This window comes from Bombus vosnesenskii, unplaced genomic scaffold (genome assembly GCF_011952255.1).
Source record: "Bombus vosnesenskii isolate JDL3184/JDL3185 unplaced genomic scaffold, Bvos_JDL3184-5_v1.1 scf7180000013299, whole genome shotgun sequence".
Classification (NCBI taxonomy): domain Eukaryota; kingdom Metazoa; phylum Arthropoda; class Insecta; order Hymenoptera; family Apidae; genus Bombus; species Bombus vosnesenskii.
In genome coordinates, this window is record NW_022882949.1 from 1,600,361 (window position 1) to 1,621,765 (window position 21,405).

At 32.5% G+C, this 21,405-nt stretch overlaps 3 protein-coding genes across 10 annotated transcripts in view; 2 read left to right on the forward strand and 1 right to left on the reverse strand.

The window, feature by feature from the left end:
- Window positions 1-11,966, forward strand: part of LOC117233851 (growth hormone secretagogue receptor type 1) — a 62,564-nt gene extending 50,598 nt beyond the window's left edge. For 2 of the 4 annotated variants that reach the window (XM_033494481.1, XM_033494480.1), the window contains exons 6-7: window positions 595-666; window positions 10,323-11,966. In XM_033494481.1, the coding sequence (XP_033350372.1) occupies window positions 595-666; window positions 10,323-11,046 (796 nt within the window). In that variant the 3' untranslated portion in view covers window positions 11,047-11,966. Of the gene's footprint in view, window positions 1-594; window positions 667-8,969; window positions 9,879-10,322 lie in introns of those variants that run through there. The other 2 variants (XM_033494479.1, XM_033494482.1) reach the window with 2 other exon arrangements.
- A 489-nt stretch (window positions 11,967-12,455) lies between these two features.
- On the reverse strand, window positions 12,456-18,292 carry LOC117233854. Of its 3 annotated transcripts, XM_033494486.1 has the most exons (7): window positions 17,664-18,292; window positions 17,043-17,329; window positions 16,656-16,685; window positions 14,369-14,562; window positions 13,720-13,914; window positions 13,362-13,601; window positions 12,456-13,249 (listed from the first exon to the last, which is right to left on the reverse strand). In XM_033494486.1, exons 2-7 carry the CDS (start codon window positions 17,239-17,241, stop codon window positions 13,082-13,084), a joined length of 1,026 nt encoding a protein of 341 aa, XP_033350377.1. In that variant the 5' UTR covers window positions 17,242-17,329; window positions 17,664-18,292; the 3' UTR covers window positions 12,456-13,081. The 3 variants fall into 3 exon arrangements, with proteins under 3 accessions (XP_033350377.1, XP_033350379.1, XP_033350380.1); XM_033494488.1 differs by lacking the exon at window positions 17,664-18,292 and having other exon boundaries at window positions 17,043-17,390; XM_033494489.1 differs by lacking the exons at window positions 16,656-16,685; window positions 17,664-18,292.
- Window positions 18,293-18,563: 271 nt separating this feature from the next.
- On the forward strand, window positions 18,564-20,513 carry LOC117233853 (tRNA:m(4)X modification enzyme TRM13 homolog). 3 transcript variants are annotated; one of them, XM_033494484.1, is made up of 6 exons: window positions 18,564-18,761; window positions 18,845-19,091; window positions 19,165-19,358; window positions 19,431-19,856; window positions 19,939-20,194; window positions 20,278-20,513. In XM_033494484.1, the coding sequence occupies exons 2-6, from the start codon at window positions 18,913-18,915 to the stop codon at window positions 20,462-20,464; spliced, it is 1,242 nt and encodes a 413-aa protein (XP_033350375.1). In that variant the 5' UTR covers window positions 18,564-18,761; window positions 18,845-18,912; the 3' UTR covers window positions 20,465-20,513. The 3 variants fall into 3 exon arrangements, with proteins under 3 accessions (XP_033350375.1, XP_033350376.1, XP_033350374.1); XM_033494485.1 differs by having other exon boundaries at window positions 18,887-19,091; XM_033494483.1 differs by lacking the exon at window positions 18,564-18,761 and having other exon boundaries at window positions 18,788-19,091.
- Window positions 20,514-21,405: the final 892 nt, after the last annotated feature.

Genomic DNA, 21,405 nt, shown 5'->3' on the forward strand with positions numbered 1-21,405 from the left:
ATTTTTCAATCGATGGGAACACGTACACTTCGATATTTCGAAACAAAGGGAAATGGACTTACACCACTCCCAAAATAAACGGCCCATATAATCACGATAATCGATTCTCGTTATAATGGCAATGAAATTTCAAAATTTATACACACAATATATACATATATTGTATACCTGTGTTTAGTCGCGTATTCGTCCGTTTATATAAAAATATGCTACGGTAAAAGTCCCACGCTGCATGTTCTATCCAATTCTTTTCTGATACAATAATACTCACGTTCCGAAACAGACACTGTGAAATTCAATCGACAGGAAACTAACCAAACATTCGATCTATCGAAATTCCACCAACGAACGAAAGCGACGACTCTGTTAAAAACAAAAGTACGTTACTCTCCTATCTCTTGGTGAAACGTATCTGTCGAAATCATTCATCCCTTTGAAGTAGTGAATTGATGCAGAACTCGTGCGTGACTATCCGTGTGCGACACCGTGTCAGTTACGGTTCCCACTTATTTATTTTTCAAATCAAACCAAAAATAATAGTTACTTTTTAAACCTTTACGAAAACAGGAATTGACGAAAGGTATTTTTGCATAGGTATATGTGCACGAAGGCCAGAGCGACGTTTCTTTGCTTCGTCGCGTGGGTTGCGGCGGCGCTTTGCACCAGGTGAGACAAATAAAATGAAACACCGAATTGTTACTTCGCACTTTTCTTTTATCCGCTTTCTTCGCTGTTGACGCATACCATGCTTTCATTCGCTTCTCAATTCCTGCACTTCTTCTTCTTCCGCTTCTTTATTTTTCTTTCGCTATCTCTTTGTTCCTCTCCATTCTTTTTTTCATTCGCTCTTGATGCTGCATTTCTATGTAACGGAAATATCCAGAATATTGCAGTCTGTTCGTTCGAGAGAAACACTTGGAATGTCAGGCCTCTTCTTTCTCCATGAATTTAATATTGTAGAGTTTGAAACTCTGAAGTGGCATTCATAAACTTCGTGCAAAGGCAATTAAACGCAAACTCGTTTTTCTGTTTTTATTGACTGCGTTTGTCGTATATTTCAGTTGGAACTACTTAATATCGCGATATTTCGAAGTTTTTTATTGCAATATATTAACAGCCTTTAATTATATATTACGTTTTTCGATAAATAAAACAATATCGTACGCATGATAATTAAAATCAAATTCATTGAATTTTTATCTTTACCTTAACCTACTAACCAGGTCCCATAAGCAGAAGTTTCTATGATTAAAAAGTTAAAACTTAATAGAGATAAATTAAATTTAATTAAAGGTTAGTTTTAGCTTTTTCGAATGTAAGTATGACATAGTTCGTTTTTAATAGAAATGAAACGACATTAAAAAAGATAGAAAATCCCTAAGTAAAGAAATTATTTTGTCCGAGGCTATTGGCTATTTGGCTATTAAAATTACGAGTTGACTGGTCTTTCTCGATCAAAAGTGTAATTGCTGAATCTAGTCATTCTACATTTTAAGATTTCGGTAAAATTATCTGTCAGAAACGTATAACTGAGGTTAATTACTGTAGCTGATAATTCTCATTAATGTTCCAAATCTATTTTCCCATGAAATCATTCCATAGTGTACGGAAGGGCCGCTTACATTTTCGACTCCCGAGACGATTTTCAACTTAATTGCCAGAGGGCGTAAACAACGTGTTAAAGTGGCGCAACACTGTGGCGTGAGCTGCAAACTGCAGTGAATCACGCAGTTGAATGTCGTGCACCAGTTACGTAGGCAATAACGTTCGTCCTATTAAGCACGTTACTTACCCGACATTTTTCCTTATTTATTTTTCCGTTCTATTTTTATACCAATTGTAGCTTGACGATTGAAGCGTTTAATTAAGCACCACGGTCACGCTTGACGATTTTTTGTCGCAATACAGATAATCATTGAAACGGCAACGTGACGTGAGATATGAATAAATGAAACGTTGAAACATTAAGACTAATAGCCAAAAAAGAGGTATTTAAACATTTTGTAATTTCCATTTAGAGATGAACACGTTTTAACACGTATCGATATCGACGAAGTGATCTCCATATTATATTGGTAAATTGTAACATGTGCACCAACCACTGCGCAAATATCTAGATATGATGGAACTTTCTATAAAAATGCGAAAAAATATACTTCTTTAAGACTATTTATGACATTTTGTGATTTGTATTTAAAAATGAAGATTCAACAAGTATCAACATCGATGAAGTGGTCGTTATATAAGTAAATTAGTAAATTGTGACATGCGTGCCAACCATAACGCGTAAAAATCAAAAGATGATAGAACTTAGAAGATATTGGTTTTTTAAGCTATTGACATTAAAATATTTATAAAAACAAACTGAAGTAAACTTTTCAATACCACACTATGCAATCTATCTTCAGGAACATTAAAGAGAAAAATAGCTGCGGTTAACCATTTTTAACAGTACTAACGATTTTTTACCGGTGAAATATGACGCCACAGAGGTAGAAGAGCGTTGAAGAAGAATCGAGGATACGTGGAAGCTAAAAGGCAGCTGTTTCTCTCAATTACAATATATATATACATTGCGAAAGGGAATTTCACCGAAGACGATAGTAATTTAAAGCCATATGTTACCATATCATTGTACGCGCGAGAAAAAGCTTCCCTCAGGGATATTTTCCGGGGAAATCCGGCTGTAAAAATCGATATGGAGTGGCGATGATAAGAAAATCACGACGGTGACCCGCAAAACCTTAATGGTCCGTAAGACATCCTCTGAAAAATTTCTGACTTTACTCCTGGTGATAAACGAGCAAGGATTATAAATGGAGGGATAACGAGGGCAGAATATGATGACCTAGCCAGATGGAAATTAAAAGGAAAGCTGTAAAAACCACCGTAATACGTTCCGAGTTCTATTTTACGATTATTTCTCTGTTTGTGTTATTGCCGAAGATTTACTTGTCTTGTGAGAAAGTTTTAAAATTGAGATTCGTTTAACTTATATTGACAGTGATTTTGACTTTTCTCGCGTTAGTACCACTGCTAATAGTTTTGATAATTTTAAAAGTTCCTAGATACATTAATTTACATTAAATTACCATACACTATTAAAATATTCATGTTTCAATTCAATTCCATTTATGATTAAATGTGACTCTTAAATATAACTATTTCATGCTTAGGAACATAGTTTAATTATTTAGAATAGAATATCTTCAAATCAAATTAGAATCATCCAAATACGCTAATCATTATTAAAGGCTGATCCCCAAGCGCGCGAAGAAGGGCTGGAAGAAGGATGGTCCTAATAAAAGTGTGGATACTCTTCTGGAATTACATTAGTAATCTCATGAATAAGCCTGTAATGCAACCATTCTTCCGGAACATTAAGTAAAATCGCTATGCGTAGCCACTTTATGTAATTAAATTAAATGCGTGGCTAGGAAACAATCAAAAAGAATATTCAGAAAGCTCACATATATCCTAAGATACCTGAAATAATCAAAACTTAGTCTTTTTCTTTCAATGGATTGGTAGCGATTTGGTTTAACGAGTTTATAAAATTGAGAAATTTTTGAGAGTCCATATTACTAACTTCACAACTACGATAGAACTTCACAAATCCCGAAAGCTCCAAGCACACAAACCAACATCGTCTTTCAAATAGAAATTCCTTCAACGAACACTTCAAAACTTTTTACTAAACTCCTTCGACACTTGGTAAAAAGTTTTCTCGACAAAAGAAAAGGTTTAAGCTTATTAGATCTATCGGTAGTTCGTTCGAAACGCAATAATTGGACTGCGAATACTTCTAAAAACTTATATTTTTATAAACATAACTAGAGAAGTGGAACGTATTTATTTCGGTCCCTAAATATCATAAGGAATACTGTTTTGCAATATTTTATATATTGTTGCAGGTTATGTATATTCTACGCATTTTTACATTCTTACCCCTCAATGGTTATCTCGGTGACGCATAATAATTTGGTGTAGGTTATTTAATCTTAAAGTATTTATTCTAATTTATATCTTCTGATTTACGTGATAAATATCGTTAACATATCTTATTGCGTAAGATATAGGATATAAATTAAAATGAAATAACCTAACCTAAATAATTGTTATCATCTAGGACTCAACAATACCAATTAAAAATTAAATATTTTATAAATATTTAAATATCCGCAGTCCAGTGTTAACAAAGAAAGTCGATCATATATTGCTGAAAGATTCGATTTAAACGAGTCATAAAATCTACCTGGTGTTTCATCCACGTTCGAGTTGGCCCAAACGAAGAAAGGCAACGTGTATCACTGGTCATAAAAGGAATATCGCCTGTGAACCACTTCTGAGGAAGAGTTTTACACATCGGTAACACTTTTTTCCTTTCGTGGATCACGAGGGCGCTGTTACTCGGCTCAAAGACGAGGCCCCCTGTTCGCTGAATTTATGGCTCGGGAAAGCAGTCTGTGAAAAAGCTGCTGGAGGATCGTCTTCCAAGGAAAAAAAATATCGAAGTAAGAAAGAAGAGTGGCATTAGGTGTCGTGGTGAAAAAGAACAAAGCTTTCGAGGAAGATGGAAGGCAACCCAGATGGAGATGGCTTCGCAAGAAAATTATTGGGCGTGTTTCAACATAGAATAAAGGTTAAATTGACTTGCGTAATATGATGGAAAGAAATGATTCTATACAGAATTAGTATAAAATGTTGTTTAGTATTTAGAATATTGAAAGGTTATGTTTTACGTTATGTTTCGTTGTACTTTATTAAGTAGATACAATCTGGAACAGTTTCAGTTTTTTAATTGACTGAAGAAATATTTAAATTTAATTTCAATCGTCCGTTCAAATAAAATATCATATAGACATATTGCTGGTAGAAAAAGATTCATCAATTTCTAACTAAAAAGTGAAAACTAGATGATGTGAAACTAGGAAAATGGCGAGGAGGTTATATTATAACTTCAATTTAAAAGACAATAATTCTTTCGGATAAATTTCAAGGAAGAAGTATTTAAAGTTTAAGAACTAAAAGATCCAATAATCCTAAATCCATCGCAACTTTTACATACTTTTCTGAGAAATTTATAAATTGCACTTTCTGTAGCCAGTCGTGACAGTATATCAACTTCCTAGAATTCCAGTCCTAGATTGATTGCACAAGTGCCGAAAAATTGGAAGAAAACAGAAGTTAAAGGGAAAGTAATAGCTCGAGGTATTCAAAAATGTTTCGCCGAATCGAATTTCTGGGGCAAAACTTATCAATGGTAATAAAGGACTAGAAAATACAACGCTACTCCTCTGCAATATAAATACTTGTATATGTTCGTCCGCCACTGTTTACCGTACACAACCGCCCTCTGAAATCGTAATCTCGGATTTTCGACGGTGTTATTGATAGAGACAGAATACATAATCCACATCCATAGATTAGGGGATTAAACGGATGCCAGTTGATAGAAAAATTTTGCTCCCGTGCCTACTCGGTAAACAGAAAGTCTCCGAATACCTTCTAGCAAAAGGAAAGAAAACATTGAAATTAACCGAAAAAGTTTGCTTTCGGAAAAGGAAATGGCAAAGTAGAGATTAGAAATATATATATATGTTATAAATTCTTTAACCATTTATGATCAACAAGTAAACAAGTAAATATTTTGTTCAAAGGGAATTTCATAGCATTTTTGAATAATATCATTGATTTGAACGTAGATGTAACACATCTTATAGAAATCAATTTTGGCTTTTAGAAGACATGGTTGCTTAATTCCTATTACATGAATTCTATCACATTCAATATCTGATATTCAAAGGAGTTTCTCTTAGAAAATCGACATTGTTTCAAAGAAGAAAAGATCGACATATTGAAGATAATAATATGAAAAACTGATCAAAGTTTATCTCCAATCTGATCTTTAAAACATATTGAAATACTACTACAAAGAGAATTTATTTAACCACTTATCTGAGTTTCTATTAAATTTTGTGTTTAAAGCTTTTATTCTCTGGTAGAGATAGAAAAAATAAACGTAGCCCATCCAGTTCTGAGATTCATTCCAACGATAACGAATCTGATTTGTGAGCAGACCTTCGAACACTGTATGAAGTTTTCTAACTTGTACTAAGCGTGCAAAACGTAATTGGTCCGCGAGATGGTGCTTTGTCAGAAACTGGACATAGAAAAATACAATTACATTGTGAATAGACAAAAAAATATGAAATTGCTAAAAATTGGCAAGGAACTTTATTACGTCCATTCGCTAGAAAAAGTACAAACAAAATGGTCGTTTGAGTGAGGCCAAAATTGCCAGGAGATAACGACATAAATGGAGCAGAAAGGTCCAGGATGAAATCAGAAAAAAACCAGAGATGTAAAACTCGGTTAGAAGAGAACTACAATTGAATATATGAAGGAAGGAAATATATCGTAGAAATGTTACAATGGTACTGTTTGAAGGCTTCAAGTTACTTAGGACAGGGTAAAAAAGGAACTTAATTACCGAGTTTATTCCTGAGGGACCTATCAGCAGAGGAGATATTAAACAGGGGATCTCCTTTGGATCTGTGACGTCTTGGTGTGATAAGAAACACGTTTTCCAGGTCAATGACGTGCGGTAGATTTGAAAGTAAATTTAGGGGAAGAAATTGCAATTTGTATGTACAGGTAATTTAACCTATAAAGTGATAGAATATTATAATTTAAATTTAAACCTCAAATACAAGCATAAAAATTTGAATTTAGATAAGCACAAAAGAAAACAAATGTCAGGTATCGTTTTAGATCTTCAGAAATCAAATACGAAATATTTTTCTTTCTTTTAACATTGCAACTCGAAGAAATAGGAAAGAAATAGATTATAAGAGACAACAAAAGAAACTAGAAATTGAAATCGAGCGCAGAAACTGTTGCTTTCCAACATATATATATATATATATATATATATATATATATATATATATATATATATATATATGTCAGACATTGGGAAGCTGAATAAGCACAAGCGTATCGCAGTTTATCAAGGCAGGAAAGCAAGACAGATGCCTAGTATAATTTCAGAGGGAAGTTTCTTGAATGAAGCTCCAAGTACTCCAAGCTCGTATACGGCCTTGCAACACAATACTATTGATGAATCACCCGGGAAATCCTCTCTTTCTGATATATATGGGGTAATTCTACTATCACTATTAGCAAAATAACCCACATTTCCTTAAATTTTCAAACATCTGCCTTTTCCCTGTATTTGGGATGTCAGACGAAGAAATTTATAGTAAACTGTAACAATACAAAGTGGGTTCTAACATACTCAAATTCAAAGAAATACGTTGGTATAATACAAATTATAAGTCCAATGAAAACAATAAGAATTTTATTACATTAATTTTATTATTATCAATGATCATTTGCGTTTCTTTATTGTCGATTTAAGAAAAACAATTCTTCATTTTTAATAAAAAAGCATGCTTTTTATTTTATATTTTTACTTTACAATATCATTTTGCATAGTTCAATCAAATATTTATCTTTAAAATCTTACTTAAAATCTCAGAAAATAAATTGTTCTACAGACATTGATATAATTTAACAGTTTTCTACAAATTTTGAACAGTGTTAGCAATTTTGACAAATGCGTCATTTTTTTCTCTTCCTCTCTCCATTTATAAAGAGAGAAAACACAACAATCTCTGTGCAATTACCGAAAATTGCGTCAGTTCGAGTATTCGAGGAAATTCAATATCACGGTACCGTCTTTCGTGCGAAGATCGGGTCCGAGATTCGTGCCCAGACAAAAGAAAGGAGGGAGGAAGAACGAAAAGAAAGCAACAGGATACTGTGTTCGGTTACGTGGGAGTGTCACTGTGTGACGGCAAGCTATTTTCCCCGTGTCTCGATATCTAAAACGACTTTCAGAAAAGTTAAGAGCTGTATCTCAACAAAGAAATTCGAATGATTTTCTTTCTTCTTTTTTATATATATGTATATTTATATAAAAAGTAAGAATCTATTCAAATTGAAAAATCGGAAAAAAAAGAAAATTACTGCTGAAATAGAGAAACAAGGGGAATAACGTTATACGTGGTTCGAATAAATATAAAGAGACTCAATTATTATTAATCCAGTTAATTAAATTATTTGCTAATCAAGTTTGCGCAATACTCGGATTTAAAATACGGTGGATCCATTTCGTCTCAGCAATAAAATCCCCATTGATTATTTTTGTGCGTCGCGCATTAAACCGAGTCATTGAACAATTTCCTGGAAAACGTGTCGAAAGCATTTGCATCACATTTTCGTCAATACAACACTGATTCAATAATTCCAATTGAAAGAGCAGGGTATAGGAAAAAAATAATTGCTTTGAATACATATTGCTTGTTTTAACCTAAAGATTTGATCTATCCAGGTAAGGCTGAATTCAACCCTTCAATATAATGCAAGTTATCTTATAACAAGAATAATAATGTTAAAACTCAGAGAAAACAAATAGCTGTCAGATATAGGTTCAAACCGTACACATTGTACTGGTGTTTTCTAATACATAAAACTAAAACCAGGTGTAGATTAAAAAAACTAAAAAGAAGAACGCTAAATTTAAGATTAAATCCAGAGATTAAGATGAAGTATTACAAACCATGCGATTACTCGGATTTTTACTTCTGAATTCCTTATTTTTACATTTTGGTATTGTTCTTATATTGCTATTATATTGTTAACATTCAACATTGTTCATGTGGCATAGACCCATGAGGATCCAAAGCTTGTACTCAATGAAAAAAGAAACTAGTGCAAGATCCAATCGAATCACAAGCTTCGCCGAGCTTACAAGGCAAATCCTCTGCAAACTCGGTCGGTAAAGGGGCTAAAAACCGCTTACACGTTAATCTCAAACCGCCATCCTTCCTGCTCGATCTCCGTCTAGCTTGAAGATTCTGAAAGTTCCAGTTGCACGCCAATTTCGCTTTAACTGATTGCAGTCCCATAATCTGGGTCTCTCAGTACCAGGAGATGCGCGTGAAGGAGAACAAGAACGATCAAGACGCGAGGAACTTTGTTCCAGTCTGTTTGACGATGGCCGACAGTAGCGCCACTGTGGTATTCTTCTTACTTCTGGTCCTCGTCTTCTATATAGCGCCACTGCTGATCCTGCTGATCCTGTACACTTTCATCATCAGGCAATTGATGCCAGATCCCAGTAATACAAGCGACTCTTACCATACCAGAGCAAAGAAGCACGTGATTACAATGTTACTATCGGTGGTTATCAGCTTTTTCATCTGTCTGTCGCCATACAGGATTCTGATCTTTTATATAGTGATCGCACCAGCAGAACAGATTGCTGCCATTGATCGAGACACGTTCTTCGCTTTTCTTAACTTTAGCAGGATCATGTTTTATCTGCACAGCGCCATTGATCCGATATTGTATAATTTAATGAGCAGTAAGTTCAAAAAAGGATTTTTGGAACTATGCAGAATGAAGAAGTGTGCCAAGAGAGGATTAAGGAGCAATATGACCGGAACTAGGAAAATTGATAGTAGTGAACAGGAAGAGAACTTTGTGTGATACTTTCTTATGTAACCGGCATGATGTTTTTACTGTACATTTACATTTTCAGTCGGCATTAATTAGAGAGCGTGATCTCACTTACAGTATTGTAAACAGCTGCTTATGTGATTGTATTAAAGAACGGTATTCTTCGAACAAATACTGTATTGTTGTGATATGAACTTTTATGTACTTTTTATATGTTACTGGCCGATGGTAACCTTTTTCGAATACGATTAAGAATATTTAATAATAACATTCCATGTTTCTGCTCCAAATGAAATTACTGTAGTAAATTTATAAAAATATTCGGAAAATAAAACCTGAGAAAAATATACTGATATGTTACCATATACATTACTATAATAGTTATTGTATATATAACTATGTATAATATGTGAAGTATCTCTTCCAGAAAAAACTATGAAAATCTACTAAAAAAATATACTGAAGAACTGCCTAAAACCACTGACTATGACTGCTTTTCCAATAATGATTTAATTACGTTAGTTCCAGCTACTATTTCATCAATATAGCTAGTAATTCATTTGTACTGCTTTAGCCACTGCTGGCAATTACTGAACAATATTAAGCTCGCAGTAGTGCAACTATCAAAATCCAATAATACATTACTCTAAATCAGCTTCTATTATATTGACCAGCTAATAATATTTTTCTGCAAGAGATACGAAAGAAAAATAACAAATATTTAAAAACTATACCATATACGAAACGAAAATAACATAAATCACCAATCATTTAGATAAAACGTCTGTTCACAGCCCCATTCTACTGATGGTCAAGTACGAAGAGGAAGAAAACTCGAACGGTACGTACATTCCGACCTGCAGCACAGTTGCAAATTCATTCTGGCCGATCAGCTTCGTTCTGTTCACGATAATCGTGTTCTTCGTGATACCACTGCTGATCCTTGTGGTTCTGTACACGGTGATTGCACGACATCTGATGACGAACTCGACGATTAGCCGTGGCTCGTCCAATAACTTGCTCAAATATCGCAAGCAGGTGATGCTGATGCTAGGGACAGTGGTGTTTTGTTTCTTCCTATGCTTGTTACCATTTAGGGCACTGACACTTTGGATCTTGGTCGTTCCAATTAAAGTAATCCTCGACTTTGGTATCGAGCGCTACTTCACCCTGCTCTATTTCTGTCGAGTGATGTTCTATCTGAACTCTGCCATTAACCCTATCCTCTACAATCTGATGTCCACGAAATTCAGGGAAGGTTTTCTCAGGGTTTGTGGTCTGGGCCCCAATAGGAAGAAAAAGAAAAAAACGTCGGACAAAACTGGTACTTATACTACTGGCTCGACCAATTGTAGTAGCAATCAGTCTGATTTCTGGAGGAGACATAGCAGTAATAAGAGCAACAGCGTTAAGGCACCCTGCAACAACACGACCGCGGAGAAACAGGTTAAAGTGCCACTTCAGACAACGGTTGTTAGTGGAAGTATCGTCAGGAAGAAACAGGAGAGTTATGTTTGAAAGGATAAAGTGGGAATATGACGAGGATAATTTCTAAGACTGTGATCTTTCGAACCATTCCATGATATCGTAGCATAGTCGGTGGAAGAGATATGGTAATGAAGTTGTAAATTAAAGACTTCAGTGTTAGCATCTACTAATAGTGTTGTGTTTAGGGCTGTATATAGGATAATTTCCTTGCTAGTTGATTGCATGCTGCCAATCGCACCGCGTATTACACTCGTCTTCATTTTCCATACCTGTTCTCCTTAATTTAAATGTACTATTTATCATTTTCAAACTGACACCGACTTGGCTATATCAATTCCACTGATTATACTACTTAACGTCGTTCGTATTCGTATGTGGATTGTATATTGTACATATATACAGACTTTTTTCGAAATCGTAGTTTCAATGACATTTATTTTAATTCTTTACAAATTGTTGAAAATGTCGCTCTTGGTGCCGCAGACAGATTTTTATTCGGCAAATCCTATACTATCCTTTTTTCCATGGTCCCCAAGATTATCCCATCTATTACGTCTTATATCTTACATCCCGTATTCAATATCATCCAGCCCATAACCAATTGACATTACCGGGTGAAACCGGACCACCGGACTGAGATGACTGAAGAAAACAAACTTCATTATGGTTCTGATTTCTATATTTTACATTTTGTACACATTCTTTGAGTTTTCTGTTACGTCTAAGTTGAAAGAGTAGAATTATTCAACTTACCACGATTTCGGAAACATTCTGTATTTTATAGAAACACTATTTATTAAAAACTAACCTAAAAGAAATTTAAAAATGCTGGAATCATTTATTTAATATTAATTACCGACTATCTGATAGTCTATTTCAATTATTTGTACCTTCAATAGCGTGAGAAAGAGATCTAAAAATGCTTATGTTATTCATTACCAAAAAAAAAACATTAATCCACATAAGATTATGAACGATATATTAGGATCGAATTATCGTTGCATAGAATTTTGGAATCTGTGATCACTAATTATATAACCGTGTACCGAGTAAGTATTAGAACAAAGATGAAACAGTTGTGTCTTCGAATTGAAGAAAAACTAAAGATAAGCTATACGATAGATAAAATTGATTAATGTTTAAGAACCAAAAGGGATCTTAAAAAGATCTTCTCTTTCATGTTAACCAAGATTCGTGTGATTTGCCAAAATTGTTTGTTCTAATTTCTTTAGTGAATGTTCATCTTTATAAATGTACAAAATGACAAATTAAGTTTCTACGGAAATTAAGTTCCTATGCGCTTATCGAACTACGTACATATTCGATTTATATTTATAATTATGACAGATATTACAACAATTAGAGATATTTTTAAACTGTATAGATATAATTTTCCATGAAGTAAAAGTATTGAGGAGGTGACGAAACTAGTCTTCGAGCTTTAAATAATTATTTATTTAATTACAGTCTCTGCGGAACATATACATCGATATTTTTGCCATCGCGCTAACTATTAAAACTTTATTGCTCATGACGTAGCAATAAATGGCAGGTTGATTTAATTGTACATTAAATCATTCCAGTAGTCTTTAAAAATTGTATAGTGTTCGCTTTTATTTTTACAATAGGAATCAATTACCGTAAAAAATATTTAAATATCTAGGACGCTTAAGCTGGAGCAGGTAAAACAAACTTCTTAATGCGATTTATATGCTATATGTATAGATTTCGTTCCTAATTGACTGCAAAGCGTTCGTTTTCAATAGTTTATAGATCATTATTGATTTTTATTTATGCGAACTATTTACAAAGAGACACTTTATTTTTATTATCCAAAATATATGTTTCTGTAAATATTTTGTAAAATAAAATTCGAACAATATTCATAATATCAGATCAACTAATTTTTTATATTAACACTTTGCATTTAACATTACAATGGAATATGTTTCATGTTACGTACGCTAATGTGATAATGTATATAACTTAATGATGTAGTTTTCCCATTAAATAAGTTACTTAAATATGATATTAAAAGGAAAACGCTAACGTAGCTAAGGCGAGATTATTCTATTAGTGAATTAAACTTTTCGTCGTATTTCACGAATATTATATCGTGTGCTAAATTATCAGATCTAATAACCATTGAATACACATAATAACCCTTTGACTCCATAAAACCGATCAACTCCTTTTTGCCTTCTTCAACATGAGAGAATTCCACAGAAAGTGTCTGAAAATTTCGTAATTCAAAATTTATGCAAAGATAATTAAAAAATAATAAAAATAGTAACAAAATTTAAAATTATAATTCTTTTCTTAATTTTAAATTAAGTTAAATTCACCTCGATATTTATCATGTCGAAAGGAATCGTTTTTAATACTTGAAGCTCATGCCCCTCAATGTCAAGACTAAAATAATTTACTGTAGTCACATTAAGAGCAGCCATTAAATCTATAAATGGAAAACATTGAACTGAGATGTGGACACCACTGTGGGCAACATCAGGAGAATTTGGTAAATGGCTATCAGAAGCATTCGGCTCGTGAAGACGTCCAACATTATCGGCCATCAAGAAGGAATTCTGAAAATTGCACAATGGAAAATATATATACATATATGAATAAAAAATATGAATATTGCAAAATATTATAAGGTAACTTATTATATAATTTTCTGCAACAAATTACGAACTTTCGTACCACGGAGGGAAATGGCTCAGTGGCAAGGCACGTAGGTGTTAGATAAGCTTTTCTGTTTTTTCTCAACATTTTACTGAAGTTCAAAGGATCCGCCTCTACCAGAAGGCCATTCCAATCGAAGTATCGTTCCAATACCAATGTGTTACTCCGAGTCTCCCCGTCGTAAGCGCCACATTCTACGAAGAAGCCATTTTTCTGTAAACAAATTATCAAATGTTTGCGTTGTCAGTTGCCACTTATTCAAACATCGAGAACTAAAATACATTTCTCTTAAATTGAATTGAGATTTCACTGAGAGCATTTTTTTTTTATCAATTTCAATTTAAGAATACTTGATAACAGAAATTTGAATAATGAAAATAAAGATATTTGAATTTTAAAATCATTGACAATATTTCTTTCTCTTCGTTACGTAGGAAAAATATTTGACAGCAGAAATTTTATATTAAAAAAATCTGAAAAATTCTTTAATTAAGACTATCGACGGTAATTTCTTTTTTACCAATTTTATATTAAAAATATTTGATAGTAAAAATTGTATATTAAAAGTATGTATTTAAAAAATATTTGAATATGAGACCATTGATAGTGATTCTTTTTACTGATTTCATATTAAAAGTATTATAATTACACAATATTTTAATATTACCTTATCTTTGAAAATTTTTCGAATATGTTCGGCTTGGCCCATCGATTGATCTTCGATTTCTGGATTTTCAAGGTTGTATGGTTGATCCGGATTGTATTCCCGAAATATCCATTGTCGACGAATATCGGTCATGTACCGCTGCCAATGTGCCGGATCCGATGGTGACTGTATTTTGCCATTGTACCATTTAACAACTTAAAATAATATACATAATCAGATTAATCAGAATTATGGCCAGATTTTAATTTGTAATTGAACTCCGGAGAAAACATTCGATAAATATGTATCAATTTGTCATATAAGTAAAAGTACGAGAGTTATGCATATTTAATATCCCGTTGCTTGCAATGTCCTTGATGTAGTGTCCTTAACATGCGGTATTAATAACATGACTTGATAACTAAATAGCATGACATAAACACAGGCTGAACAAATTAATTAAAACGTTACTAGTTGTAAACGTGACTGAAATGGCTGAGACATCATTGGAAAAGAATATGCATATGCATCAGACCATAGAAATTATTACTGGTGAAACTGCAGAAAGGCTACCTTATCTCCAATTTCGATGATTTTTGGATATGTTTTAAAAATCGATATTGTGAATAACTTTTCCTATACATATTAGCGGCAATCTTTCTTAGTTTCTGAGATATTTGCAAAAAACTGGCGGTATCACTACCAATGAATTCTATCTGTAGTTGTACCTTTGTAGCAGCGTATGTGTACGATTTGGTTACCGGTCACCTAATCTTCTGTTTATAAATGACGGTGGACTAGCCTAAAGCATCGTGCATAACTTCATATACAAAACTGTAAAAAATGTCTGTTATGAATTACACGAATATGATTAATGTATTGGGTTTAGGTTTCAGTTACAGTTTTCAAACCAGCAGCCGCAAGGTAACCGGGAATACTTGGATAAGCTAATAATAGATTAATTATGAAAATTATATACGAATGAGTATTTGATACTATTTTACGAAGCGGAATAATTGTTATTACTTTACGTAAGAGTTGCTGGCCGCTTTGCAGCGGCCGAATTGAAAAATCGAATCCAAACCTAATGCACTTATGATATTCACTTTTAATTGAATTATAAGTTATAACGGACATTACTTACGAGCTCGCATTTGCAGTTGTGCATAGGGCTTTAAACTCGTCCGACTCAGCTTTATAAACAGAAAATGAGGAAAATGGCGGCCAGCATCCAAACTAATACATACACTGTTACGGATGCAAAACTATAGGTAGAAATCACTGTAGTAATACCGAGAGTTATGTGCGAATATCTCGGAAACTAAACGAGACCGCCGGCTATATATGTGTATTGGGTTGGCAACTAAGTGATTGCGGATTTTACCATTACCACCTAATGATACATATAAGAAAATAAATGTTCAAAATGTTGATTTCTGTATCATATTTCAAAATCGTCGAAATCGAAGATGATTTTTTTTTATCTATTTTTAAAGAATTTCATAAGATTACAATTAACGATATACTAAAAAGGATATGTAATCTAAAATATCATTTCAAATTAAAAATTTGAAAAATAATAGTAACAGTAGTTGATATTACCGATCAAGCATTCCTATCGAATATGTATTTATAAACAAGGGCAATAAATATTTGTAACATTTGCTAGCCTCAATCTATATTTATTTTAATTCGATCATTCCATAACCAATTACTTTTACAAACGTCCGCGAAACAGATGTCTCTTAACTTCCTAACAGGGTATGAGGAATATCTCGGTATGTCAATATAGCTATTTCGATATATATAGGAAAATATTTCAAGTTTAAGAGGTTAATAACAGTAATTCATAGTTATGCGTAAGTGCATTCAATTGGGATTTCGATCAATTATTTTTTACTCTGTTTATACTCCTATAGGTCAACAATATATCGTATAACACGATCTTGGCAATAAAGATCTTAGCAATAAATGATCGATAAAGAGACGTTATCAATTGTTTTGATTGGTAATGATGTAAATCATACATTAATAAATCTAGATTGAATACAAATGTAATTCGAAAGATTAAGATTAATATTTGTAACTTTAAACAATACTGTTATTATGTTACGGAAATTCTATACCCCTGTGTAAATATAAACAAAGTGTAACTTAATACGAAACCATTACGAAATTAGCCTAAATACGGGGAAAAATTTAGAAACAAAAGAGCAAATTAAGCAATGTTGTATAACGTTTTATAATTATTGCTACATTATTAAATCTTTTAAAAATGTAAGATAAATAATTAATTTTCTAAACTCACCATTGGTAAAGTTATACCACCTATTAAGGACTGCAACAGCAGTAGAAACAAATTATTATTAATAATATACTTGTTTAGAAGTTGCACGTCAACAAGAATATTGTCATATGTTTCGTCATGAATTTCCAATATTTTCCACCGGTAAATCAGTCTATTATTTTATTAGTTTTTAAAAAATATTTCTTTCATATCAATAAAAATATTCCTCGTCCATTATTATATTCTTATATTATAGTGTTCTTTATATATTGATTTCATGTTTGTTATTATTCAATTCTTATTTTAATATTACTCTAGTCGATTTTACCAAATTCATTTACCACTTAAATTTTATTCTTTTGCCATGACAATATCCAAGTAGATACACATTGAATAATAAATACGTACCATCTTGATTTAGCTCCTCCGAATACGCATTATGTCCTAACTGATTCAAAGGAAAATAGGACGCGAATATGAATTGCCGAATTAAAATAATCGAACCGATGCCTAATAATGCAATCACCGCGTACCATTTCCACCGGTTCCAAAATGGTCTTAAAATATAAATGTACGCATGCTGACTGTGAGAATCTGTACCGGACATTTTTTTTTAACGGTCGCAAGCTCGCAACAGGTTGCTACCGTACATGCGGTGACAAAGACAAACTGGTGTAAGGTCGTAGTCCACGAAACTATAACGAGAGACTGAATTACTTCATAATAGTTCCCAAAACTGCGAGAGTTGGCCAGTAGATCGTAGATAAATTAATCAAAATATTACTTCAAATACTATTCAATTTTCAATTTTGTCATCATGTACTTTTTTTTAAATTAAATAAAAATCCAAAACATCGTTAGAAGAAAAGATTGATTCTCATCATAGTTCACTGAATATCGATCGTTTGTTGTTTTAAATATTTCGTTGGAATATATAAATAGAGGTTATGATCTAAAAGGCACGGAATACATAATAAATTCTTAAGATAATGTTCTTCACTATCACTTGTATTACACACACATACATACATGTACACAATTTTAGTATAAATGTAGTTAACTGCATAAAAGAACGAGAACGTATTGCGAATAACACTCCAGCAGAACTCTGAATGCCACACACCTTAATTCGGGAGTACGCTGTATAAAGAGTAATTTTACACGCGATTGGCTGTCGAAAATGTATCGCCTGGTAGGTGTACTAGAAGAACAGAAACACACAACGCACGCTTATACTTAAAGATATTAAATCTACATATGCATAGCTAGATGCTTACAAAATAGTCACCGAGTTAAATCGTCTGTATTCGGTTTATATTCTTTCTGTTAAATGATTCACTACCAACTGCTATCGAGAAAATACAGCGAATAGGAAATTCAATGACGTTCCGATAACAAATATTGGTCGTGTTGGATAATTGCCATAAAAGCAATATGTATATGTATGTATATACATATTTATACTCCAATAAAATAGATATGCGAAGTGTAAGCATACAAATATATACCACACAAAGATATTTGCATTGGATAAGGGCTCCATTTTAAGTATATTAGATTTAAATACAGAGAGAAGTGTTTCTGAAATTATAGAAATGATAAAATATGAAGCATGTATATTCGATTTAATAGAAAACTATATTAACGACAATTGGTTTTATGAATTCCTGTTTCATCTACAAAGTAAACTATAAATTAACTATAAATAATTATCCACTTTTTTAACTGTTGGTAAAATCTAATATTAAAATGTTAAGTAAATACAGAAACTTATATATTAAATATAAAAACAATTTATCAATGCAATATGGCAAACCATAGTTGACTAATGAATATGTAATGTAACATCAAAATAGAAATTTCGCGAGACAAATGCAATTGTTTAAATAAATAACCTTAAAAAATATATATTTTAAAAAATGAATACCATCTATCTCTTCGAACGCTTGAAAGCAACTGCTACAGACGTTTGCTGCAATTGCCTATTATATACATACTTTTTAGTTGAGTTATATTTCACGCAAATTTAAAGTAGCCTCAATTTTATGATCGACTTCTTATAGTAAATAAAATTTTTCAATCATAAAATTATTAGATGTAGTAATACATATTTATGTATTCAATTATGTAAGTTTAATCCTACGTAGCTCTAACAGCATGTTTAATTTACTGTTAGGTTATGTCACGTTATGTATACGTATGAATTGTAGCTTCTTTCAAATATATACTGATCGAACAAAAACACTTTATAGAACAAAGAATCTAGCGATTAAGTGAAATGACTGGAGAAAGTCATTGCATGTATTTTGTGAAGAGAAAAAAACGTTATTGCCGTATGGTAGTGAAGGAAGGAAAGAAGTATTGCGGCGAACATCAACCAGTTTCATTAGAATTTAATCATTCTGATAAAGAAGGATCTGAAAATAAACGAATAAAATGTCCACTTGATCCGACACAGTGAGTTTATGTCTCTGTTATAATAAATATTTCATATTTCGTTATGTATATAAAATTTATAGATCATTTCCAGTACATGTTATGAGTCTAAGCTAACTAAACATTTAAAAGTATGCAATGCAAAACGCTTGATTGATGCACAACCATCATTTATCGTAAAAGGAATTAATGCTAATAAGACTTACGAAGCACCACGACACATACCGCTCTCTGAATTAAATGACCTTATAATAAATACAGTTATAGACAAAGTAAAAACTGTTTACGGTTAGTAATACATACATATGTAAATTCAAAACTTGAAATTAAAAAGTGTATAATTCTTTAATCCTTTTATAGAAAAGTTACCCCAATTTCATAAAATAGTATTGGAACATCCAATACTTAAAGATAAAATAAATAATAATTCTTGTGGAAAAACTATTAAGAAACATCTCTTACAAAATTCATCATTATTATCACACTTGGAACGTGTAAATCTTATAAAAGACAATACATGCTTTATTGAATTTGGAGCAGGAAAGGGTAAACTAACTTATTGGTTGGGCCAAATAGTGAAGCATAAAAAAGACTGTTGTATTTTATTAGTAGACCGTTCAAGTCACAGACATAAGAGTGATAATAAATTGAAAAATGAACAATCTTCTCTCTTAATAGAAAGAATACGTGCTGACATTGCTGACTTGAAACTGAATGATATAACAGGAATTAAAAAATTTGAACGTAAAGTTGGTATTGCAAAACATTTGTGTGGAGCAGCTACAGGTATATATATATATTTTTATATATTTCTAATATTATATTCATAATATTTATATTAAAATTACTAAAAAAAATTATTTCATAGATTTAACTCTAAGTTGCTTAGTTCAAGCAATGCAAAATGAACCTAAATGCAATGTTACTGGTATAATCATTGCATTTTGTTGCCATCACAGATGTGAATATGCATCATATGTTGGGAAAGAGTATTTAGAACAGTCTGGATTTACAGCAAATGAATTTACAATTTTATGTAGCATTGCTAGCTGGGCAACTTGTGGCTCTGATCTAAATAAGACAATTAATACTCCAGAAATTCAAAATGATTCAGGAGAGACAAGGTAATATATTCATGTTAAAATTCCAAATATTTTTTATAATTAACCATGAAAGATAAAAAAATATATTATTTAATATTTTTAAGAACAAACATAAAAACTTTAACCTCGAGTGAAAAAGAACAAATCGGCCGAAAAGTAAATTCATTATTGAATTGGGGTCGCTTGGAGTACTTAAAAAAAGTTGGATTTCAAACTAATCTAATTTATTATACCACTACCGATGTATCACTAGAAAATATGTGTATTGTGGCTACAAAAGATGAAATATAATAGTGAATTAATATAAACAAATAACATGAAATAAATGGCTTAACTTTAATTTAAATAAACTTTTATTATAACAAAATGGAGTTTATCCTTTTCAACCAATCCTTCATTTAACCAAAATTGTTGAAGCATTTACAGATTAGGAATACGGCTTTACGTTACGTTCTCAGTTCTAGGGAAAAGTGCGTTGCTCATTGGTGTTCGTGAAGCGCTGAACCGCTCTACTCACCGGAATGTGCGAAATTGAGAAGACTTTAGATTTATGATTTACTCAAAAACCTTACACTTCGCGTCAAAAATTAGTTCGTCGAGAATGCAAGAAGACTAATTCTCGAGAATGAATAAAATTGATCTAATTCGAAAAACTGGTTCTTGTTTGCGAAGTCGCGGTTTCTGCTCATGTCCTCGTTTCTTTGCTTCGGATCCCCTTCCCTGCTCATCCTGATTCAATATTGGGTGGGGTTTCTCCCCGTTCATCGAAATCTCATGTTTCGGGTCCATCCACTACTGAGTCGATGGAGATGGAAAACGCTTCGATGGCCCAACCAGAAAGCGAGGGGTACACGCATGTGAAGGGAAATGGCTGCGAAAGAAATATGTACATAACTTGGGAAAGACAATAGAGCAGACTCTTTCAAGCACTGTACGTGACCTGTCTCACAATTGCTAATTCGAGACAGCTCCCAACTGAACGTTACTTAATGAAGTACTTCCTGTCTGCCGACTTCTGACTTTCTCTCATTTTAGACAATGCAGATTTTTCTATTCATGCAGACATAAAATCAATCGATTTAGAATTTTATTCCTAATTTATATACACAGACTGACTTTAGCTAGCTAAAACTAAATTTACAAAGCAAGTTCTTGCGATAGCGTAACACGACTATTTCGTTCTATCGCTACATGTGAACACTGCATAAAGCACTCATTTCCCCCGCCATATA